General features: G+C 50.5%; 2 protein-coding genes across 2 annotated transcripts in view; one reads left to right on the top strand and one right to left on the bottom strand.

Moving 5' to 3' along the window:
• gramd1a (GRAM domain containing 1A) overlaps positions 1 to 11,459 on the top strand; it is a 32,806-nt gene extending 21,347 nt beyond the window's left edge. Inside the window, 12 exon segments of the mRNA XM_035410781.1 lie at positions 824 to 945; positions 1,793 to 1,935; positions 2,197 to 2,300; positions 3,181 to 3,402; positions 3,827 to 3,860; positions 3,862 to 3,906; positions 5,070 to 5,081; positions 5,700 to 5,807; positions 7,452 to 7,572; positions 8,370 to 9,040; positions 9,251 to 9,418; positions 9,629 to 11,459. Coding sequence (XP_035266672.1) covers positions 824 to 945; positions 1,793 to 1,935; positions 2,197 to 2,300; positions 3,181 to 3,402; positions 3,827 to 3,860; positions 3,862 to 3,906; positions 5,070 to 5,081; positions 5,700 to 5,807; positions 7,452 to 7,572; positions 8,370 to 8,474 — 1,016 coding nt within the window. The 3' untranslated portion in view covers positions 8,475 to 9,040; positions 9,251 to 9,418; positions 9,629 to 11,459.
• Positions 11,460 to 15,554: 4,095 nt separating this feature from the next.
• scn1ba (sodium channel, voltage-gated, type I, beta a) overlaps positions 15,555 to 25,000 on the bottom strand; it is an 18,777-nt gene continuing 9,331 nt past the window's right edge. The window contains exons 3-7 of the mRNA XM_035378413.1: positions 24,668 to 24,834; positions 20,175 to 20,412; positions 19,118 to 19,259; positions 17,230 to 17,301; positions 15,555 to 17,126 (exon numbers count right to left, since the gene is read on the bottom strand). Of these exons, the coding sequence (XP_035234304.1) occupies positions 17,235 to 17,301; positions 19,118 to 19,259; positions 20,175 to 20,412; positions 24,668 to 24,834 (614 nt within the window). The 3' untranslated portion in view covers positions 15,555 to 17,126; positions 17,230 to 17,234. The remainder of the gene's footprint in view (positions 17,127 to 17,229; positions 17,302 to 19,117; positions 19,260 to 20,174; positions 20,413 to 24,667; positions 24,835 to 25,000) is intronic.

Below are 25,000 nucleotides of genomic sequence, written 5' to 3'. Positions count from 1 at the left end.
CCTCCTCCTCCTCCCTTTCTGTCCGTCCTTCTCAGCACATGGCTTTTGTCCTGTTAATGAACGCTCTTTGGGTTTGTTTACGCTTTGTTAGCCTCTCTCTCCCTCTCTCTCACAGTCTCTGCCTCTCTCTTCACTTTCTGTCCCTGCGTTCTGCTGCTCTGTCGTTCTCTCAGGTCTGTCGTGTTTGCCGTGCTGGTGAAATGTGCGGTTCTGTGCAGTGTTGTGCTGGAGAAAGTGGTTGGTTCTGTGGTGCATGTTGTCTATGACAGTGAGGACCTTCCAGGAAAGTTTGAAGGAGGACTAATCCTGTCTTCTCTTTTTCTCTTTGGCTCTCTCTCTCTGCTCGTTCTGTCTCTCCTTCTGTCTCTTTCCTCTCCCCCTCTTCTCACTGTCTTTCTCTCCCTCTTTTCCTCCCTTTTTCCTCACTTCTTTGTCCTCTTGGTTTACTTCACTCCCTTTTTTCACTCTCATGATCCCCCCCTCTCTCTATCTCTCTAACTATATCTGTCCTTCTCTCTCTCTCTCTATCTGTCCCTCGCTCTCTCTCAAATGGTCTCAAATGCAAATGGTTATGTTTCTTTCTGTAAAGGTTTGCGTTCTGTTGCTTTGTTCAACTTTTTCTCCTTTCCTTTTTCTTTTTTCTGTTTGTCTTTCTTGTGTGTGTGTCTTGGTATTTGTTGTTCTTTTTGATTTGGCGGTTTCTTTGTTTTGCTGTGCCGAATGGCGGTATATATTACACAGTAAAGGTTTGTTAAAACTCAAATCTCTCTCTCTCTGTCTCTCTCTCTCTCTCTCCCTCCCTCTCCCTCCCTCTCTCTCTCAGATCTGAACGTGCGTGACTGGCAGCAGGACAGTGTTAGTGGAAACACCAGCAGAGTGCTCAGCTACACCATCGCCATAAACAACCCCCTGGGCCCCAAAACCGCGCCCGTGGTGGAGACGCAGGTGAGCAGACCGAACGGCTCGCTGACTTTGCTTGCTCGCTCCGTCAAACAGTCTTTCTCAATTAACCCCATAATTTTACTGACAAAGCGTTGATTACAGGCATTTAGCAGACGCTCTTATCCAGAGCGACTTACACAACTTTTTATTTTTTAATTTTTTACATTGTATCCATTCATACAGCTGGATTTGTACTGAAGCAATTCAGGTTAAGTACCTTTGCCCAAGGGTACAACGGCAGTGTCCTACCCAGGAATCGAACCTGTGACCTTTCGGTTACAAGCCCAGTTTCTTATTCACTGTGCTACACTGCCGCCCTAAGGCAATTCTTTCATAAATATGGTTCATTTTGATTAGTGACGTGTTCTTTTGAATATTTGCTTTTTTTTCCCCCTCCAATTTTACTGGCCGCTCACGGGTTAAAGTATTCGAAATTTATATTTGACCCAGGTCTGATTGAAGCTTCTGGCACTGTTGTTAGTGATTGGCTCTCTCCCCTATTACGAGCCTCAACGAGGCCCCCTGCTGGCCACAGCCGGGGCTGCAGAAGGTCAAATCGGCTTGCGGATAATTCACGGAACTCCGCTTTCCCACGGCACAAGAACGCCGCTAAAAATGCTTCGGTCTGGGGATCACGGTCCTGTCGTCTTTCGAGAGCCATGGAAGTGGGGGAAAAACAGCCGAGATACAAAAAGAAAAAAGAAAGAGACGGTATTTTCATCCGTTTCTTTAGCGGGAAGTGCAGCGCTACCCGTCGTGCGGCGGCGGCGGCGGTGCGCTTGTGTTGCCGTGGCAGCGGCGGGCGCTACCTGGCGGCGGGTTAATGGGGCTCATTTGCGGTCCTCCTCAGACCCTAAACAAGAGCAGCGCACGGGGCGAGTGCTACGTGGTGGACTCTGAGGTCATCACCTCCGGCATCCCGTACCAGGACTACTTCTACACCGTCCACCGGTACTGCCTCACCGCCGTCAGCCGCCACAAGAGCCGGCTCAGGTGAGGCTCGCCCACCCGCCAAAAAACACCCTGCCACACGTTCATCAAAGCGTTTAGCTACTGGAAGTTACCTTGTTTGGTTTATCTCCCTCTGTCTCTCCCCCCATCACTCACTCTGTCTCTCCCTCCATCTCTCACTCTGTCTCTCCCTCCATCCCTCCCTCCGTCTCTCCCCCATCCCTCACTCTGTCTCTCCCCCCACCCCTCCCTCCGTCTCCCCCCCCCACCCCTCCCTCCGTCTCCCCCCCTCCCGTCCCTCAGGGTGTCCTCGGACATCTGCTACCGGAAGCAGCCGTGGAGCCTGGTGAAGGCCCTGATAGAGAAGAACACCTGGAGCGGCATCGAGGAGTACTACAGGCACATGGGTGAGCGGCGTGGGACGCATGCGCTGTCCGCTTCTGACCGCTTCTGACCGGTTCTCTTCTCTCTCTGCATGCGGGGCTGTGGGCCCTGTCCGGTTCTGACCGGTTCTCTTCTCTCTCTGCATGCGGGGCTGTGGGCCCTGTCCGGTTCTGACCGGTTCTCTTCTCTCTCTGCATGCGGGGCTGTGGGCCCTGTCCGGTTCTGACCGGTTATCTTCTCTCTCTGCATGCAGGGCTGTGGGCCCTGTCCGGTTCTGACCGGTTATCTTCTCTCTCTGCATGCGGGGCTGTGGGCCCTGTCCGGTTCTGTCCGGTTCTGCCCGGCTCTGTTCTCTCTGAGCTGGGGCCTCTCCTGTGGCCCTGCGGGGCCTGGTCGGCCCCGGCTCTCGTGTCTCCAGGGCCCCGGGGCCCGCTGGAGTCCGTTTTCTGTCCTTCTGCGTGGGCGCAGGGATTATCACCTCCCCGCTTACTTTCCTCTCCTCTTTCTCTCCCCTGCTTTCCCCCTCCTCCCCCGTTTATTTTGGGAACGTCTGGCACAACACGTTTGTTTACTGCTTCTGTAATGTCCTCTCCTCTTTCTCTACCCCTCCCCCTCTGCCTTTCTTTCTCCCGTTCCCCATCTTACACTCTCTCTCCCTCTCCCTCCCTGTTACACTCCCTCGCTTTCCCTCTCTCCCACTCTCCCTCCCTTTCTCACACTCTGTCACTCTCTCTTCCTGTATCTCACATACTTTCTCACTCTCCCTCTCTTTCTCCCTCTGTCCCTCTCTCTCCCCCTCTCCCTCTCTCTCGCTCACTCTCTATCTCTCCTTCTCTCTCTCCCTCTGTCCCTCTCTCCCCCTCTGTCTCTCTCTCTTTCTCTCTCTCCCTCCCTCTCTCTCAGAAATGGAGGTGTGCAAGCTGGAGACCCTGCTGCAGTCAGAGGTGTCGGTGGTGGGGGCGGGAGAGGGGGGCACAGCCGACGCAGCCAAGACCCCGCCCGGCCTGCGCAGACGCAAACGCAACTGCTCCCGGCGGGGGGGAGAGAGAGAGAGGGAGGGAGGGGTCGGCGCGGGCGAGCGGGGCGGAGGAGGCCCCGGGGAGGACAGAGAGAGGAGGGAGGCGGGTGAGTCCCAGGACACAGCCGAAAGCGGGAGAGCAAGCCGATATCTCTAGTGACCTCTAGTGGCCAGATGCAGAATGGCACATTTTAGGGTCTTGAGTATGTGTGGGTATATACACATTTAGGGGACGTATTGTGACGTGGAACGTAAATTTGCATATAGTGTGCAGGTGTCCATTTAATGCTCAAGTGTGCAGGGATTTCAAAACAATTGGGACACCCTGTTTGTACTCCGGTCTTTATTTCCAGTCATGTATTGTAGCCACTCTACTGTTAATAGCTAGTAACAGCTGTGCAGTGATGTGGGCTTGCTAACTACAGGCAGATAAATCGAGCTTTCTAACATTGTGTTCACATTAACAATATAATCATGATGCTACCATATGAATCAAATATCTCTGCATTCATCTCTCTTTGGGCTTCTCAGGCGCTCAGTACCTGAAGCTGGGAGATCGATCCCGGGGGGGGCGGCGGCATCTCCACCATCCTGCTCATCGTCAGCTTCATGTGAGTCCAGCCTTCTGCCACGGGGAGGCCACTTATACAGTACAGTGCTGTATTTATACTGTACAGTTCTCTATTTATACAGTACAGTGCTGTATTTACGCTGGGCAGTGCTGTATTTATACAGTGCAGTGCTGTATTTATACTGTGCGGTGTCATGTTTATACAGTACAGTGCTGTATTTATACTGGGCAGTGCTCTATTTATACTGGGCAGTGCTGTATTTATACAGTACAGTGCTGTATTTATACTGGGCAGTGCTGTATTTATACTGTACAGTGCTGTATTTATATTGGGCAGTGCTGTATTTATGCTGGGCAGTGCTGTATTTATACAGTACAGTGCTGTATTTATACTGGACAGTGCTGTATTTATACAGTACAGTGCTGTATTTATACTGGGCAGTGCTGTATTTATACTGTACAGTGCTGTATTTATATTGGGCAGTGCTGTATTTATGCTGGGCAGTGCTGTATTTATACAGTACAGTGTTGTATTTATACTGGGCAGTGCTGTATTTATACTGTACAGTGCTGTATTTATATTGGGCAGTGCTGTATTTATGCTGGGCAGTGCTGTATTTATACTGTGCAGTGCTGTATTTATACTGGGCAGTGCTGTATTTATACTGTACAGTGCTGTATTTATACTGGGCAGTGCTGTATTTATATCGTACAGTGCTCTATTTATACTGGGCAGTGCTGTATTTATACAGTACAGTGCTGTATTTATACTGGGCAGTGCTGTATTTATACTGGGCAGTGCTGTATTTATACTGTACAGTGTTGTATTTATACAGTACAGTGCTGTATTTATACTGTACAGTGCTGTATTTATACTGGGCAGTGCTGTATTTATACAGTACAGTGCTGTATTTATACAGTACAGTGCTGTATTTATACTGTACAGTGCTGTATTTATACTGTACAGTGCTTTATTTATACAGTACAGTGCTGTATTTATACTGGGCAGTGCTGTATTTATACGGTACAGTGCTGTAAAAGGGTAGCGTTCTTGCTCTGTCTCTCTTCTTTCGCTGCACTGTGTGTGTTCTCTATGGCCAGACTGGGCTGATGCTCCCCTGCTGCTTACTAACCTCATCCTCAGGTTTCTGACTCCTCCTCCCTCTCTGTCTCCTTCTTTCCTCAACTCTCGCCTGTCCGTAGGATCTGTGTCAGGTACTATATCTCCTGTGTGTGTGTGTGTGTGTGTGTACACTCGTGCGTGCGTGCGTGTGCGCGAGTACGTGCGTGCGTGTGTGTGTGTGTGTGTGTGTGTGTACACTCGTGCGTGCGTGTGTGTGCGTGAGTACGTGCGTGTGTGTGTGTACACTTATGCGTCACGCACGTGTGTGTGTGCGCGAGTACGTGCGTGCGTATGTGTACACTTGCACGTCACGCACGTGGTGTGTGTGTGTGTACACTCGTGCGTGCGTGTACACTTGCGCATCACGTGTGTGTGTGTGTGTGTGTGCAGAAGCTGAGGGCTTGACTTGCTGGGTTAAATTGTTGGGTAGTGAGCTGTGTGCCTCATACTGCAGCTGCTCTGAACAGCACTAATGAGCAGTCTTTATCTTTACACTTTGGGATTTCTGCTGTCCAACCTTTCTCTTTGTCTTCTTTTTCCCTTTCCTTTCTCCATCCCTCATATATCATAATTCCTGCTTATATATCATTCCATTCATGCATTTCACCCCCCTCCCTCTCCCCCTCTCTCTCTCTCTCTCTTTCTCTCTCTCTCCCTCTCCCTCTCTCTTTCTCTCTCTCTCTCTCTCTCTTTCTCTCTCTCTCTCTCAGTCTGGTGGTGCTGGTGGCATTGAATATGCTGCTCTTCTACAAGCTGTGGGCTCTGGAGCGGGCAGCACACACCCTGGAGACGTGGCACTCCTACTCCCTCTCAGACAGGTAAGAGCGCTGCCGTAAAGAGCATGTTCACTACACTATACTCCCAAGGTTCACTACACTGTACTCCCAATGTTCACTACACTATACTCCCAATGTTCACTACACTATACTCCCAATGTTCACTACACTGTACTCCCAATGTTCACTACACTATACTCCCAATGTTCACTACACTGTACTCCCAATGTTCACTACACTATACTCCCAATGTTCACTACACTATACTCCCAATGTTCACTACACTATACTCCCAATGTTCACTACACTATACTCCCAATGTTCACTACACTGTACTCCCAATGTTCACTACACTATACTCCCAATGTTCACTACACTATACTCCCAATGTTCACTACACTGTACTCCCAATGTTCACTACACTATACTCCCAATGTTCACTACACTGTACTCCCAATGTTCACTACACTATACTCCCAATGTTCACTACACTATACTCCCAATGTTCACTACACTATACTCCCAATGATCACTACACTATACTCCCAATGATCACTACACTATACTCCCAATGTTCACCACACTATACTCCCAATGATCACTACACTATACTCCCAATGTTCACTACACTGTACTCCCAATGTTCACTACACTGTACTCCCAATGTTCACTACACTATACTCCCAATGTTCACTACACTATACTCCCAATGTTCGCTACACTATACTCCCAATGTTCACTACACTATACTCCCAATGTTCACTACACTGTACTCCCAATGTTCACTACACTGTACTCCCAATGTTCACTACACTACACTCCCAATGTTCACTACACTACACTCCCAATGATCACTACACTATACTCCCAATGTTCACTGTACTCCCAATGTTCACTACACTATACTCCCAATGTTCACTACACTGTACTCCCAATGTTCACTATACTATACTCCTAATGTTCACTACACTATACTCCCAATGATCACTACACTATACTCCCAATGTTCACTACACTATACTCCCAATGTTCACCACACTATACTCCCAATGATCACTACACTATACTCCCAATGTTCACTACACTATACTCCCAATGTTCACTACACTATACTCCCAATGATCACTACACTATACTCCCAATGATCACTACACTATACTCCCAATGTTCACTACACTATACTCCCAATGTTCACCACACTATACTCCCAATGATCACTACACTATACTCCCATTGTTCACTACACTATACTCCCAATGTTCACTACACTATACTCCCAATGATCACTACACTATACTCCCATTGTTCACTACACTATACTCCCAATGTTCACTACACTGTACTCCCAATGTTCACTACACTGTACTCCCAATGTTCACTACACTATACTCCCAATGTTCCACATACGCTGCTCTATAACCGTAGTACATTGTACATTGCGTGCGTCCTACTTTGTCTATTACTTGGCAACCTCTGTCCTCATTCCTGAAATTAAGAAAAATAAAATTCAGCGCTTTTGAGTTTTTGCAAATGTCCGGAAATGACGGGTCCTTGAATTTGAGAGTGGAGCGGGGAGCGTGCGAGGTGGTGGTAGCGGCGGCGGCGGTGGGGGCTCCGTCCACGGCCCCGCCCGCGCAGGGCGTGTCCTGCCTGCGTCTCCAGCGCTGTGCGTCTGTGTTCCCCCAGCCCCCTGCCCCAGACGGCTGGCGAGTGGGCCCAGGTCCTGCAGCTGCAGAGGCAGTTCCACCAGGCCCAGCTCAACAAGTGGCAGCAGATACTGCAGTCCTCCGTCGCCCTGCTGGACCAGGTCTGTCCCTGCCTCCCCGCTCCTGCACAGTAGGTGGCAGCAGTGAGCCTGTGAGTCGGTCTTGCAGGCCGTCAGTAAACACAGAAGAGAAGTTTGTAGTGCTAGTGATGGGAGACAAGACATCACTGGACCAACCCTGCATTGCTGGTGGCAGTGCTAATGAATGAAGTGTCAATCACTAACTGGTTGAACCAATCACAAGGTCTTGCTCTGCCTGACAAAAACTACTGGTTCAGAGTAGTGAGCTGTCGTTACCATATTTTTGGTTTCATGAAGCATCATTTTCGCATTAGAGGGGACACACATGGGCATATTTTTTGCATGGTCTTACAGTTATGCTAACGTGTCTGGTGCACCATTTCTCATCCAATGATTAATTATTGCAATTACTGCAGTTAATTTATTTCACAGTTGGTAGAGTTGTTAATGTGTGTGGAAATTGTAACCAAGGTTTGAATTGCTTTTTATATCTGAGATTTCCCGCTGAAAGCCAGCACGTGCTAGTTTTATCACTGAGATTTCCCGCTGAAATCTAGGTTGCGCTAGTTTTATCACTGAGATTTCCCGCTGAAAGCCAGCACGTGCTAGTTTTATCACTGAGATTTCCCGCTGAAATCTAGGTTGCGCTAGTTTTATCACTGAGATTTCCCGCTGAAACCCAGCACACGCTAGTTTTATCACTGAGATTTCCCGCTGAAAGCCAGGACGCGCTAGTTTTATCGCTGAGTCTTCCTGCTGAAAGCCAGGACACGCTTGTTTTACCGCTGAGATTTCCTCTCTGTCTCTCTCCCTCTCAGATGAAGCAGTCCCTAGAGAAGCTCCACAGAGGGATCATCATCACTCCAGAGGTACAGCGGGAGCCCCCCTCTGAGGACCCCGCAGAAACCCCCACTCAGCACTGACCCCCCACCCCACCCTGTCCACCTCAGCCCCCCCTTCATCCCTCAGCCACCCCCCCCGCCCCCCCCCAGGGCCCCCGTCAAGTGGACGTGGGTAATAATGGAACTTATAATGGAAGGGAGGAGCGCACAGGAACGCTGGGACAGTGTGATTCACCCCCCGGAGTCCAGCTCAGACTGTAACCTGTGCCTACCACTCCCACCCCCCCATCCCTGCTGCAGATGACCGAACCAGTGCCCGCCCCCCCCCCCCCCGAACCAGAAATACCCGGGCGCCACTGCCACCACCGCCTGGTGTCCAAACCGTTTCTGGGCCACAGTCAGCGTTCCAGTCCTTACAGCATGGGGATTGGGCAGAGGCGCTGCTTTATGCCCCTCCCACTGATGGGGATTGGGCAGAGGCGCTGCTTAATGCTCCTCCCGCTGATGGGGATTGGGCAGAGGCGCTGGCCTACGCCCCTCCCGCTGATGGGGATTGGGCAGAGGCGCTGGCCTACGCCCCTCCCGCTGATGGGGATTGGGCAGAGGCGCTGGCCTACGCCCCTCCCGCTGATGGGGATTGGGCAGAGGTGCTGGCCTATGCCCCTCCCGCTGATGGGGATTGGGCAGAGGCGCTGCTTTATGCCCCTCCCACTGATGGGGATTGGGCAGAGGAGCTGCTTTATGCCCCGCCCGCTGATGGGGATTGGGCAGAGGCGCTGGCCTACGCCACTCCCGCTGATGGGAATTTGGCAGAGGCACTGGTCTACGCCCCTCCCGCTGATGGGAATTTGGCAGAGGCACTGGTCTACGCCCCTCCCACTGATGGGGATTGGGCAGAGGCGCTGGCCTACGCCCCTCCCACTGATGGGGATTGGGCAGAGGCGCTGGCCTACGCCCCTCCCGCTGATGGGGATTGGGCAGATACGCTGGCCTACGCCCCTCCCGCTGATGGGGATTGGGCAGAGGTGCTGGCTTATGCCCCTCCCACTGATGGGGATTGGGCAGAGGCGCTGGCCTACGCCCCTCCCGCTGATGGGGATTGGGCAGAGGCGCTGGTCTACGCTCCTCCCGCTGATGGGGATTGGGCAGAGGCGCTGCTTTATGCCCCTCCCACTGATGGGGATTGGGCAGAGGAGCTGCTTTATGCTCCTCCCGCTGATGGGGATTGGGCAGAGGCGCTGGCCTACGCCCCTCCCGCTGATGGGGATTGGGCAGAGGCGCTGGCCTACGCCCCTCCCGCTGATGGGGATTGGGCAGAGGCGCTGGCCTACGCCCCTCCCGCTGATGGGGATTGGGCAGAGGCGCTGCTCTACGTCCCCCCCCTGCTGGTGACCCGAGAGTATTTGAGGAAGGACAGCTGCTGCTCCCATTCCGAAACATTTCAGAACCGCTGAAAACGGTCAGATCCAAACTGCCACCGCCGGTCCTGAGCCGAGGACACGCCCTGCCGAAGTTCAGCAGCGCGGCGAACGAGGGAGCTGACGTAGAGGGGCATTCTGGGAGGCTGGACACAAACCCGCCAGTCATGTCTCTCCTCACTTCCCCTCGTCTCCTGCAGACTCCGCCCGCCTGACCCGGAAGGAAGTTCGTCCGCTCGGCCCCTCCCCCGACGGGGAAAAAAAGAATCATTTCATTTCAAGACTTTTCTGCAAGGAAAAGCCAACACACTCCTTCAGTTTTTTTTTTTTTTGCTTTCTCTTTCAGTTGTCCGGCTCCAGTGTGAGTGACGGGTCGACGTTTGGCGAGGGCGAATGTGTGTGTGTGTGTGTGCACGTTCAGCCGTGACAGTATTTATTATCAGACTGGGGGGGTTTCTCCTCGGTCTCGCTCTTAGTCCAGAGTCCTCTCTTATGTTCTGTGTTCTTTTTTCACGCATGGACCAAGGAAGGGGAGCAGAACGGTAGACATGTTACAATGATTCTAGCAATAATGATAATAGAATTTTTGTGTAATTAAAAAAAACAGTTTGTGTGTAGAAAGAAGAGGAAGTTGAGAGTGTACCTGCTGTGGTGCGAGATGTGAGTGTACTGGAATGAGCCCCCCCCCACTGCCCCCCCACCTCCCCCCCCACCATTTTGTTATGATCGTTGGTCTTGTTTGCGTTGTTTGTCTGCCTGAGCCTTTGGTCCGCACCAGCCCAAAAAGCTCCACGTGCGTTTGGTTCCGAGGGGCACAAGACCTCGTTTCCGGACCCTTTCTGTGCCACCCTGCACCATCGTGATCCAGACTGAACCGCTGCGGTCCACATTGAACCGGTGCGGTCCAGATTGAACCAGTGTGATCCAGATTGAACCGGTGTGATCCAGATTGAACCGCTGCGATCCAGATTGAACCGCTGCGGTCCAGATTGAACCGGTGCGATCATTAACGATTGTATTAATAGACTCGACTTGAACATGATCGGGGTTCCTGTGGACTCGACCAGACAGAATCACAGATTCAGTTCGTCTCTCAGTTCACTGGGCTGGACTTTAAGGACCAACCGAAACTTTTTTTTTTTTAAGGCCCGGATGAAGAAAAGGGAAATTGGCAGTATTGTGTTCAGTTTGTTTGGTCTGTATTCACATTTTCATAACTTTTTTTTATTGTATTTTTAGCCTCATAACATTCTCTGTTAACTTTTATTTACTGTCTTTTGTCTTTATCATTCACTTACTCATTCACTCATACACACACACACACACACACACATACATACACTAATGCACATACGCACGCACGCGCACACACACACACCACTCCTGCTCTCATTCTCTCTCTCTCTGGTCATCCTTCTCTTTTCTGTCACTCTTTCATCGGCCCCTCCCCCTCTCCTGTGCCCTGAGGATCATGCGTGTGAGTGTGTGTGTGGGGGGCCTTGCTGGGCGTGGCCCCGCACGCAAGTGATCAAAGCCATATTTATTTTGGGGAGGGAGGGAGGAACGGGGCAAACGTACTGTACTGTAAAGGTCTGGTTGTTCAAGATGCTGTGTGAAGAATTAAGTCTAAAATATGCAACAGAACGACGTTCGCGTGACTGTTTTTCTTCTGCGTGTGTGTGTGTGTGTCTGTGCCTCTGGTGTGGAATTGTTTTCTTTTTCTGTACTATAATTCTGGGATGCAGTGTGGCGTTTCGACGGTTCTAAGCGAGGTAGCAGAAGAACGACGAAGGCACGGTAGAAACGGAAATAAGACCGGTGTTGCATTATCAGCCAAACACAAGGACTATATGCACCAATCACACAGCATGTTGGTAACAGCCATCAGAACAAAGGGAACAGTGATTGGTGGATATTCTGACACGGCCGAGAGGAGCTCCACAAATGACCGAACTGCTCACGTAACCCAGGTGAATAAATATACAGTGTGTAAAAAAAAAAAAAAAAATTATAACAAGAAAAATGGTGGCCAGTAAGCCATACCGCTACTCAGTGGATCGGCCAGCTCGCCATAGCGATCGCGCACGAGCACGGCCACAAACGGCTCGTTGGATATTCCAGATTAGGGCGGGAAATTGGACGTGTTCCGCCACACACGTTGGGCACCAAGTTTACATTCAGCACAACGGATTGAGGAAAAGAAACGGTCTCGGGTAAAGATGGCGGTGTTTACTCCTGGGGTGTGGGCGCCCTCCAGGGCCTTGCTCAGCGGTGCTCGTGCTGTGGGCCGTGCCAGGGGTTCCCGTCGGCCCGTCCCACGTGACGCAGAGCCGGCGTGTCGCTGGGCAGCGCCCGTGCGTCCGGGCTCCGGGCTCCGGGCTGCCAGACCCGCCAGGCTTCCTGGGCGGAGTCGGGGGGGCGGTGAGTCACAGGTGGGCCTTCAGCGTCGTCGCCGTTCTCACAGAACGAGCGCACGGATTAGCTCCACCAATCGGAGGACATTTTGTAAGCGCGAGTGGGGAAAATGGCCAGCAGTGATTGGTAGATACTGTTACTACAGCCAGAAAGCCCCCCCCCCCCCACCCCCCCCCACCCCCCCTCAGGGAGAGAGAGCTTGTGGTGCCGTCTGTAGTGCAGCCAAGGGTTCGAATCCCTGCTGTGGCACTTAGTGTACTGCGACCCCATCTTTGTCTGTAGGCCTCTTTCTCTTAAAAAAAAAATTGAAAGGAGGACAGAATGTCTGCTCTCCTTTTTAAAAAAGCAAAGTATCGACCCGTCTCTGCCAGCATCAACTCCATATGTCTTTATTTAGAGATTCCACAGCCCCAAATGTCATGCTTATTTCTACGATCGATTAATCATGTCTGGTAAAGATATGTGGCAGTGAAAGAAGGATCAGACAAACCAAACTCGAGCATCATGAAAAATACCAAGCACACGTCATTGTAATTTTTTTTATTATGTTTTAGAATTTCTACAATTTTTTCAATTATTTTTTTTGGCAAGCAACATCTCCACATCTACATATCAAGTGCAAAAATGAATCCTGTCCCAAATAGTGGGGGGGTGGTGATTTGAGTGCATTACTTGCATTGTAAAGTTGCTTGGTGGACTTGTGTTTGATCAACACTGAAACTCTTCATTCCTTCACAGCAGAAAGTATGTGTCTGTTTTGTTGTAGGATTGACTGTTTTAGTTCAGTAAAGACAATTAAAAAGCACACATTTCCGTAAGTGGTGGCATTGGACAGAGATATCTGATATGCTACAGAGCCAATATTCAATTAAAGGATGCCACTTTGAATGGGTTAATTTGCACAGGAACAGAGATAACAGGCCAAAGTAACCTATTCCTGCAGTTAACACTGTTCTCGCTGGCTGACACAAAATGGGCAGTCGAGAGGGTGGTGACCTGCCACCTACCGGAGTGCCATCGACACCTCGGTTGGCATCTCCAAACGCTGTTGACCGAAACGTACCGTACAGCTTTTGTGCCCCCCCCCCACCCATCTCTCTCTGTCTCACGCTTTCTGTTCTGCTGGGCAGTGTAACTGTACCCCAGTCCTTTTAAAAAATATTCTAAGAATACCCCCACCGCCCCCCCACGCCCTCCCGCCTTTAAAAATTAGACAACATTGTCAGTTTGGCAGTGTCATGCTACTGAAGGTGACCCCCCCCAGTTGGTCATTCAGGCAGTGAGATGCTGTCTCTCTGGGTGTAAGCCGGAGGAAGTTCACACAGTGTCGGGGAACAGTGCTGCCTGCGAGTAGCTTTCGAAAGCACAGTAACGAACGGGAATGCCGATGCCTGCAGGTGTTATCAGCGTTGGCATTCTAACGAGATGGAAGGTATGAACTGGACTTCTTGGGGGCAAGTGTAGGCCCTAGGGGGGGGGGCGTACTAATGGGGAAATTGGAAAACTGACAGTTGGATTTTGAGGGTCAAGTGCAACATTTCAGACAAATCTGCTGCATTGCCAAATGAAGAAGGTTACCAACGGTTGCTTAAGTCACTCAAGTGTACTTTCGTTGGTTAATCTCATATCAGTGATGGAACGGTTAACCGATTTCCTTTGGTTTGCAAAAAAAATTGCATAGCCTAATATTTCTGGGCGTAGAACACTGGCGTCGAACACACACACACACACACACACACATGCTAATTAAACCAGTAACCTGTATTCATGAAGCGCTGTCTTAAGAATCGGATTAAACCGAGGAACAGTACCCACTGAAAACTTTTTTTCTTTCGCCCAATTTTATCCCCCATTTGGGGCGCCCGATTGGACACGGCCGCAGTCAGCGGATGCCGGAGGGCTCTGCGACAGCACACATTTTCGGAAGTGCGTGATGTCAGCAGCTGTTCCCTTTCACACCACGGCCCACGCGCTATAAGCTCGCGCCGAGGCGAAAAGGCGGAAGACCGATCGTGTGCGGCTTTAGCAAGCGAGCTAGCGGAGCCACGAGACGCAGACGAACCCGACTAGAGCCTCCCTAAACCTGGCGACAGTACCGCCGATTTCGCGTTTGTGACAACGGCACAGAACGGAACTCGGGCACAGCGGTTGCTTGGAAACCCAGGCGATGTTCACGAACGTACAGAGCCATGGGGTGGGCGTGCGGCCGCCCCTGCGTTTCCGAGACCTCCTCTACCAGATACGAAAGATTTACCGACCAGGAATGGCGCGGATTGTGCGGCAAAATAACCTTATTTCTGTGTCTCGAGATTCAGCTGCTTCCAGTCCTCGCTGCACCTTTCGTGACAGGTGGTATGCCTTGCTAATGTTTAACACTTCGTCAGTAGGCTAATTACACGGCCAAATAAATAACAATGAACTACTACCATAAACAGTACAGCTGTGAGGTTGCGTATTAAGTGATTGTGCTATCTTGAGTATTTCCTACAGCATAAATTATATATTTACGCATTTATCTAATGGGATGTGGAATGCATATTTAATGCATTCAGATGGCAATGAATTACAACCGCCATCATCCTAATGCCTGTTAAGTAGAGTATAACATGCAGCAATTGTGGGTTTCTCTATTAATTTGACTTCTACACTGAAGTCCCCATTGGTCATGTTTTTTATTTGCTAGACCCATGGGCTTGAGGGGATAGAAGTACCCTTACCCCCCCACTCACCCCTCCCCCCCAAAAAACAGGATCTTAGGTTCTTAAGTCACATTATATTATGCCAAAGACGGAGGAACACAGAGGACTCTTCTGTATTGTCAACATCCTAAACCATAACTTTCTCTTGCTTTACTGGTTGAGTACATGAATCGCTCTAAACCAGATTCTTAAGAGGACTTTAAGCCAGACTTAAGAGAGGAAATTAAACTCTTTGAATTTTCCACCCTTAAGTGCAACCTTTCAGTCCTGTTGGCTTTCATGAATACAGGCGTTTGTGTTTTTCACAGACACAGTGAAAGTCAGCAGGGATACAGTTTCATGTCACAGTGCTTTGTCAACCACGCAAGTCATCTCTGAGGCCACCATTTTGCATATCGAAAATCATGGATTTGGGACTTTTTCTGACTCGCACACGTCATAAGCAGTGTTTCCTTGGGGTTTTTTCTCGTATGGCTACTAAATCATATAGGCTATGTACGGTTCTTTCAGCACTGCTAATTTGGGGGAATTAGGGGTTCAAGAAGCACAAGTGAACATTTCCTTCTATTAATTTTGTTTCCCAAACATTTCTGCTAATGTGAGAGGAATCCCACATCAAGGTTTTTAAAAAAATACTCCATTCATTTAACGGTCGTCCAGAAGTTATGTATTTTAAGAGACAGAGCTGAATGTGTTCTTTGATTACACACGAAACGCATGCACCATGTATCGGGTTAAGTTGTATCTCTAAACCCTGAAGGAAAACATTTACAATTACACACTTTTCTTTTTCTAAATTTTTTTTTTTTACCGCGTATACCTGTATCCTGCCGGGACCGAATTCCATACGGTCGGTGCAAGCACGCCCATTTTTCCACAAAGATGGGTGTGTGCAAAGTCACAAACAACAAAATAAATGAATAAGAATACAGTGTTCCCCCTTTTGCCATCGAAAACCACGACAATGCTTCCTGAAGTTAGCGAGGCAGTGCTTAGTCTGCCCCCTGCAGGCAGTGGAGAGAACAGCGGCGTGAGGGGCTGGTTGGTTACTCAGCAGTGGGAGGCGACTGTGAACACAGGTACCCACTCCAGTAGAGCTTGCAGCCCGTCCTCTCACGCTATGGGGTTGCCAGACGTACGGTTTTTTGACCGGAATGGTTTTCTAATTATTTTCCCGGTTTCCGGTCGGAACTGTACCTCTCAGCCATCAAATGCACAGGTGCAAGCACAGGTACATTTCTGCCATCAGTCAGCCTGCTCGGACCGGCCGATGGCAGAAATTAACCAGCAGTTTGTAATGAATTTGCGCGTCACTGACTCCCGGGGTCCGATGGAAAGGCACCCCGTACTGACAGCTCCCGACATCACAGCTTGCAGCTTCCAGCTGCGCATGTTGTCCGGGTTTTGACATACTCCACATCTGGCAACCCTGCTCACGGAACAATCCCTCTCAGTTCTACCTTCACCACTTTCACCGTGTAGATAAAGTCTCTGCTTAGGGAAACGCCTAGCTTGTAGTTTTTATTTTTTATTTTTTAAATTTTAGAATTCTGATCTAGTTTTGCACATGAACCCATCCTATTCCTTTCCAGTACCGCTGGAGACTCTACAGACAAGTTAAGACGATGTTAGGATCTTTCCCTCGACACGTCTCGATAGCATCTTAACTGTTTACAGAAGTGGAGGTGTTACTTTATACAGCGTGGTGATAATACATGAAGCCAGCAGATTTCTGGGTACATGGATGGAGAGAGAGCTACACTGAAGTATACAGGTATTATCTCTTATAGACTCATATAATGTAACGAGAGAGATTTTCTAGATGTGCACATAGTTATATACATGTCATATTCAATATTACATGAATGTTTTACATGAGCATGCTATTCTAAGTCTTTGTTTCGTCAAAGGTCTTTTCCTGCCCTTGGTTATCAGTAACCACGATTCTCTGTGGTAATAGGTTTTTTTTTTCTTTCTTTTAACTTTTTCTTCTCTTGTTCTTCATTTTCCTTAGTCTCTGTTGACAGCTGAAAAAGGGAACAGCTTCCTTCCTTTTCACAGTTTACTCACTGAGTGATGAGACAGGTGGTTGGGGGGTCGTGAGGGTTCTATTTGAGGGGCGGGGGGGGGGGCCGGGTGCCGTTTGGGGATGAGGTGGTTGTAGGGGTGATCAGAGACGCCCACCGGACCCTTTTTTTGGCCTGGAATTGGAAAAGGGGACACTGATGAGACACGTGGGGCTTCAGGGGGAGAAGTGAGGAGGGCGTGGCCGCGTGTGTCGCTACGCACCGCCAGAAAACTCACCTGTGCTATTCCGCCACCTGTACGCCGGCACAGTTATCTTTACTCTCCGAGGCTATCGCTAAGTACTCCGCTCTGAGAGAGAGAGAGAGAGAGAGAGAGAGAGAGAGAGAGAGAAGGAAGAAAGGAAGGAAAGGAAGAAAGAGGGAAAGAGAAGTCAGCGAAGACACTGGCCGAGGAGAGAGCAGCTGAGACATCGTAGCTCGCTAAAACATTTCGTCTTTAAACTTAAAAGAGTTTTTACGATTCCGAGGCTGGAATTAATGCCGGATGTGGGGGGGACGTGCAGCGGATGTGCAGCGGATGTGGGGGGGGGACGTGCAGCGGATGTGTAGCGGATGTGGAGTGGATGTGCAGCGGATGTGGGGGGGACGTGCAGCGGATGTGGAGCGGATGTGTAGTGGATGTGCAGCGGATGTGCAGCGGATGTGCGGCGGATGTGGGGGGGGGACGTGCAGCGGATGTGAAGCGGATGCGCAGCGGATGTGCGGCGGACGCGAAGCGGATGTGGGGCAGACACCGCACGCCGCGTGTGGTCCGCTTCCTTCTGCCGCCCGTGCTAGCGCATTAGAGCGTCAATAGCAGCCGCGGTACGCCACAGAGCTGTAGCAGGCCTGGTCTCCGGGCCGAAGCTAAGAAGCAAGCGGGCCACTGCACACAGTCCGCTACACTGTGTGTAGTCAATCGTATTTTAGACTTATATTTAAACCTACATCTTATTTCTATTACGTTTTTGCAAGATGAGGCAATGAGGTGAGACAGTTTCACTCATTTCAAGATTTGCCAGTTGGGATAAGATAATTTCACTTAACAAGTTAAAAGTGTCTTAGAACAAGATAATGTTTTCTAACTTAAAAGAGAAAAAAAAAAGATTTTTAAGTCTCATTCCAAGACTAAAACATTTGCTAAGACAACCTTTGTTTTGCAAGAGAAGAAATTACTTCATGGAGGGAGGGAGAGGAGAGCAGAACGGAGGAAAGATGGAGGAGAAAAACGGCTACTCCTTCATGTGCACGTTTTTGTGTGGGGGGGGGAGCAGGGCTGGAGGGGCTCCCATCAGCGGTGGCTGATACAGACGGGAAGCTTCCCCTTAAACTGATCATTGGTCTCAACCTGTTTTCATTCATTTTCCGTGATTAATGAGCGTGCCCGTGATTAATGAGTGCGCCTGTGATTAATGAGTGTGCCCGTGATTAATGAGCGTGCCCGTGAATAATGAGCGTGCCCGTGATTAATGAGCGTGCCCGTGATTAATGAGCGTGCCCGTGGTTAATGAGCGTGCCCGTGATTAATGAGTGCGCCCGTGATTAATGAGCGTGCCCGTGATTAATGAGCGTGCCCGTGATTAATGAGTGCGCCCGTGATTAATGAGCGTGCCCGTGATTAATCAATGTGCCCATGATTATCAGTGTGCCCGTGATTAATGAGTGTGCCCGTGATTAATGAGCGTGCCCGTGATTAATGAGTGCCTGTGATTAATGAGCGTGCCCGTGATTAATGAGTGCCCGTGATTAATGAGCGTGCCCGTGATATGAATCATCCGTCGGCAGGTAAAGACACGGCTTTTTTCTTCACATCACGTTACGGAGATTAAGCAACAAATTCAATTCAGAAAAATCAGTTTTAATAACTCGGCACGCTCAACGGAAGCGGCTGAAGGAGTGGGCGGGGAGCACGGAGTTGGACAGAGGGGTAAACGGAGTTGGACGGAGGGGTAAATGGAGTTGGACGGAGGGGTAAAGGGAGTTGGACGAAGGGGTAAACAGAGTTGGACGGAGGGGTAAAGGGAGTTGGACAGAGGGGTAAAAGGAGTTGGACGGAGGGGTAAAGGGAGTTGGACAGAGGGGTAAAGGGCGTTGGACGGAGGGGTAAACGGACGAGCAGTACTCACGCGCTCTCTCTAAGAGCTTCCTCCCCTGCCACTGAGATCTTCCTGTAGCAGTACACCATCTCCACCACCAGCCACACCTGCAGTCCAATGATGGACACGTACATCATCACCTCCGACAAGATGGACGCCGTGCCCCTGGTGGCTGGAGCGGGAGAAAGAGCCAGGACACGTTCGATCATCAGTTCAAAAAAAATATGTGAGCACCATAATGTTTGAAACGAAGAAACAAAGACATGTTTTTAATTTTAATTGGTTTGGCTCTGTGCTCCACAATCTGTAATCTGATCTGTAATCAAACAATTCACATGTGGTTAAAGTGCACATTCTCAGCTTTTATTTAAGGGAACTTTTATACATTTTGGTTTCACCATGGCATGCTAGCCCCCCCCCATATCAGGGCATCACAATGATTGGGACAGTACTGAGTTACAGTACAGATGAGCAGAAAAAAGGCTTTTTGGGCAGTTTTGTGATCAGCTGCGTTTCAGGTCATTGCTTCTTGGCAGTGTTCTGGGGTCTCAGTGCCACCAACACAGTCTGTTTCTTACATAAAAGCATTTGTAAGAAAAGAAGCCAGTGCCTGTTTCATAAATGCCAACCACTTCGCACCCAACCTTGCATTTCTCCATGGTGACCGGAATGAGTCCATCTCTACATGTTTAATTCCAGCTGATAGGAAGATACAGCGACCACATGCTGGTTTAATGTAGCCTGTCTCGTCTCAGGCATCCCAGTGCCCAGAGCTCTCCTTCTCAAATGGCCGATTCCAAGAGGTTGCACTCCTCGCTGCTCCTGCTCTGTTTTCTTACAAATGCATCAGTTCATTTTGTTGACCAAATTATCAACAGACAAATCAATTTAGCGTCAAAAATCCAGATTTTTGGATGAAGTTCCCTTTCAAGCTTTTTGATAAGCCTCAGCTTTCAAGCACACCGCCTTCACCAGTCAGACCGTGCCGCACTCACACAGCGGAAATGTCTGCAGTTTTTTCTTGGCGCTCAAAGACGCCGCCCCCCCGACCCCCGACCCCCGACCCCCCCGTCCCTGCGCAGCCTACCCTTGGCGACCACGTTGAGGGTGATGAACTTGGTGGCGTGGGTGCGGAACTCGTAGCTGGAGAAGGTGAGGACGCGGTCGAAGAAGCAGCGGAAGACGCCCGTGTCGTTGAAGGTCACGTTGAGGATGTAGATCGACCCGTCCTGAAGGTCGTTGGTCTTCTTGCTCCCGTTCCAGTCGATCCGCTCCCAGAAGCGGTCGTCCATGATGCTGGGGCTCTCGGCCTCATAGCTGAATATCTGCAGGGGGGGGGGGGATCGTGCTTGGTGACAAAAACCATAGCAACAAGCGAGAGTTCTTACAAGCACCTCCAGCAATTGCCTTTCAGGGCAAAGTCACGTGCATGACAGTTTGACATTTAGCAGACGTGGTCACCAGAGTGACTCTGTGCCCTGCTCACTTCACCACACGCCGTGCAACACATCAAAGGCACTTCATCTGGAAGCCAAGCGTAGGCATGGTAACACAACCAGCAACCTCTGCATCACAAGCCCAGTTCTCCAACCATTATCCTTCACTGGCTGCCTACAGGGCATACTCACTGCTGACACCAAATGCCCGCCCCACTCTATGTGCCTTTAATTGCGACTGTTCTCATTTTGACGGCACAAATCCGTCGATCTCAGTGCAAATGCCGCCGAGTTTTACACGAGTTCAGGATTCCAGCAGAAAAGAAGATCCATCAGCCCACTCGCCCAGCCATCGAAACGCAGAAAGAAAGAGGCTCTCGAAAAGGTCAAACGCCTCATCATTACGATAATACAAATTTTAATTCTCAAACCAAATGACATGGAGTCCATTTTCCTTCCGCTAATGCCACTGAGCCTCAGTTAAGGCCGGGCTTTCTGTGCCAGCCCAGTCTCTTCAATTCAATCGCAGTTCATCTAAAGCAGTGGTCTCCAACCCTGGTACTGGAGAGCTACAGGGTCTGCTGGTCTTCATGGTGACTCTGCACTTCATGAATCAATTGATTACACAGTTAGCTCGACTCACCTGGTGTCTTGGGTCTCATTTGGGTGCTGATTTTAAGGTGAAAACAAAAACCACCAGACCCTCCAGGACCGGGGTTGGAGACCACTGATCTAAAGAAAGCTCAAATGTCAGCCATTTAAGTGGTCTCCTATGAAGTCACATGACTTTCCACCTCCTGTGTCCTCACCCACGGTGGTATGATTTCAGTTACATGACTTGAACTCTGCTCTACCTCAGTTCAAATTTACTACTCCATCAGCATCCCCCCCCCCCCCCCCCCCCAAAAAAAAACAAAAAACATTTGCTGCCTGGTTTAGCACAATTCCAGAAATCCCAGAAATCCTAGCAATCCCAGCTGTCTCACATGCCTGTCCCACCGGCAGGACCCTTGGGTTTGGGTGGGCCCCGTGCACACCCATTTGTTTACTCAGTTGGCACTTAATTTGGGGGCTCTTTGACCCGACTACAGGGGCGCTGCGTCTGAGACTCACCACCCAGACCCCCCGAACCGCTCACTCCACACTCCGATCCACAAAAAGGTCCTAAACCCTTGATGCTGGTCCAGCCAGGAATAGTTCCTGGAAGGTCACTGGGTCAAATCCCAGCAGCTGGTCCTGTACACTTAGTAGATTCCATTATATTTCTGTTGACCTAAACGTTTTTATCTTTACTGGTAATTTGAATGATGGGAGCCAGCACGAAAAAAAGGATCTTTTTAAAATTGTAATTACATTTTTAATCAGTAATCCAGCCACCTGTGTTCTGTTTTTTAAAAAAAATATATATACTGGTATGTGGTTCACATCAATTATTTTTTTGATTCGTCTGCTCCTGAAAATCCTCACTGAGTATACGCGCAGCTTTCCGAGTATAAAAGGCCGTTGTTGTCTGAGGGTACGAACGAACGGACAAAAACGGCGGACGGCCACGAGGGCTCGCGTAGTCGCGGTCAAACGGGAGGGTGCCTCTGCCCTGCGTCGGCTGCGTAAAAAGCCTTTTCAGAGGGCCTGAAACAATCGCTTCTGCGTGGGCGGGCTGCCCGACCGCGCTCTGCGCAGGAAGTGCAGGGGCCTGCAGCTGACGCCGCGGAAACGCGCTGCTCATGAAAAATGCACGACGAGTGCATCACCTCTCATCTCACCGGCGCAAGGCAGAATGTTCCCCCTCCGACGGCAAAAAGCACCTGCCGTAAATATCCACCGGGATTTGCGACCCCCTTGCCCCCTCCCCCTCCCCCTCCCCCTCCCCACATAAACGGTTACTGGGCGTATTCTTTTTTTTTCTTTTTTCTTTTTTTTACGATCCCGTGCCACGCCATGAGGCACGGACAGACGCCTCGCGGCGCGCCGGGGTTCAGAGCCAGGGTTCAGAGCCGGGTTTCTCATCAGGCATCGATCGGATCGAAGCGGAGCCGGTGGCCCTAATGGACGCGGTTCTGCCGGGGCGATGATAGCAGTGACGACGCCCTCCTCATCTATCCCGTCTCTGGACGTCCAGTCATTAAGGACATTAAGGTTTTCTGTGGTCTTTTAAAAAAAAAATTATAAATTTGGCGTCCAACGAGGGGCTGAGTCAGCAGAATCCCCCCCCCCCCCCGATTTACGACCGCAAATGGCGTTCACACGCAAGCCCCCGCCACTGATCCAGGGGAGTCCTCCTCCTACACGGTCTCGGTTCTCCCGCGAAGCATGCAGAACCTTCTTTTCACACCGCAGACCACCGCTCAGCTCGCACAGACAGAGCGGGGTCTGAGGAAGACCACGGCTGAGCTCGCATAGACAGAGCGTGGTCTGAGGAAGACCACAGCTGAGCTCGCACAGACAGAGCGCGGTCTGAGGAAGACCACGGCTGAGCTCGCACAGACAGAGCGCGGTCTGAGGAAGACCACGGCTGAGCTCGCACAGACAGAGCGCGGTCTGAGGAAGACCACCGCTGAGCTCGCACAGACAGAGCGCGGTCTGAGGAAGACCACGGCTGAGCTCGCACAGACAGAGCGGGGTCTGAGGAAGACCACGGCTGAGCTCGCACAGACAGAGCGGGGTCTGAGGAAGACCACGGCCATTTCATGCGCGGCTATAACACGGCGCCCTGGTTTGACCAGTAGGGGTCACTAGAGAGCGATGATACGCAGACCCTCAAAACCTACTGAAGCCTCCCATACCCTGGCCAGCAGTCACCAAGTGCACATCGCCCTGTGGCGCTGTCACGGTCGACACGGGCACAGTCCGAAAACTGATCTGAGACCGTCGCAAGGCTCACCAGTTTTCATTCGCCTGTTTTCGGTTGTCTGACGAAAAAGACAATGGGGTTTAGGTTTTCCAATCGAGCAGTTCCACACCGGCGTGATAAGTCTGTGCTCTCAGGAGAAATGTTTCTTCATCTTCACTGTTTTCCCAGTGGCGCCAGCCCCAGGAAAGGTGACGGGTATGTGTTATTTCATTCACTTGGGTTTAGAGGCTGAGTATGTAATTGTTCCATAAAGCCAAAACCAGGTTACAAGATATGGTATTATTTGTTGTTATTATTATTATTTGCGGACTCACCAATTTCCCAAGAAAGGAACCTGATTTATTGGCTTCGATGTGCCGGCAACTGTGAATTCAACAGAAGGAGGACGCTCAACAGGGAGGGACCTGCACTCTAGAGCAGCTGTCCTATTTTCTTTGTACACAAATGTGCACAATCTCGCACTCACCATAAACAAACGTGTTCCTGCATTCAGCAGCATCAGCACAAAGAGACGCAGGTCGAGCAGGTCCAACAGACACCGGATCTCAGCGGCCAGTAATGGCTCGCATTTATGAAGCGCTTTTATTTCCAAAGTGCTTTACAGTTACGAGAGGGAAACTCTGCTCAACCATCCACCTAAATGGCACACGGCGGCCATTTTGCACCAGAATGAGGTGAAGAGGGAGAAAACGATTTTAGCCAGTTGCACTGGGGCAGTGAGAACCCTCTCAGTGCGGTGGTAACCAACCCTGTTCCTGGAGATCTACCATCCTGCAGGTTTTCACTCCAACCTTAACAGAGTGCACCTCATTCAACGGCTAGTGATCTCACTGAGCTGCTAATTAGTAGAGTCTGGTGTGCCACCTTGGGGTTGAAATGAACACCTGCAGGATGGCAGATCTCCAGGGACATGGTTGGTAACCACCGCACTGAGAGGGAGATTAGGTGGCAGGTTGAGAGAGCCAGGCTGGGAATTTAGCCCAGACAGCGCGGAAACCTCTTTGTGACGAGCTAGCCCGAAGCTAGCCCATAGCTAGCACATAAGCTAGCCCGTAGCTAGCCCGTAGACTAGCCTGTAGCTTAGCTAGCCCGTAAGCTAGGCCGTAACTAGCCCGTGGCTTAGATAGCCCGTAAGCTAGCACATAAGCTAGCCCGTAGCTAGCCCGTGAACTAGCCCATAGCTTAGCTAGCCCGTAAGCTAGGCCGTAACTAGCCCGTGGCTTAGCTAGCCCGTAAGCTAGGCCGCAGCTAGACCGTAGGCCAGCCTCCCGGCGGTGAACGGCGAGCACTCACGTGCGAGAAGTCGCTGTCCTCTTTGGCCTTGAAGAACCAGTCCACCGTGGCGGTGGCGGGGACCTCGCCCCTCATCTTACAGGAGATGCAGCCCAGCTTGAACCCCTTTCCCGCCACTGCCTCCGTGTCAGAATCCACCTCCACGCAGGCCGCGCGGCACAGGGGCGCTGTGGAGAAACCCAAAAACCGCGTCAGCCCCCCCGCCGAGTGAGTCTCCCTCCCTCCCTACTGACCAGCTTCTCACAAATATGCGCCCACCTGGTTTTTCCCCCACACACTCCTCAAAAATGTTCATCTATTTTCGTATACGCACAAAACCATAAATCATCTTAA

Source organism: Anguilla anguilla, chromosome 1, assembly GCF_013347855.1.
Source record: "Anguilla anguilla isolate fAngAng1 chromosome 1, fAngAng1.pri, whole genome shotgun sequence".
Lineage (NCBI taxonomy): Eukaryota > Metazoa > Chordata > Actinopteri > Anguilliformes > Anguillidae > Anguilla > Anguilla anguilla.
The sequence above is the reverse complement of the archived record's forward strand: the minus strand, read 5'-3'. Positions and strand labels throughout refer to the sequence as shown.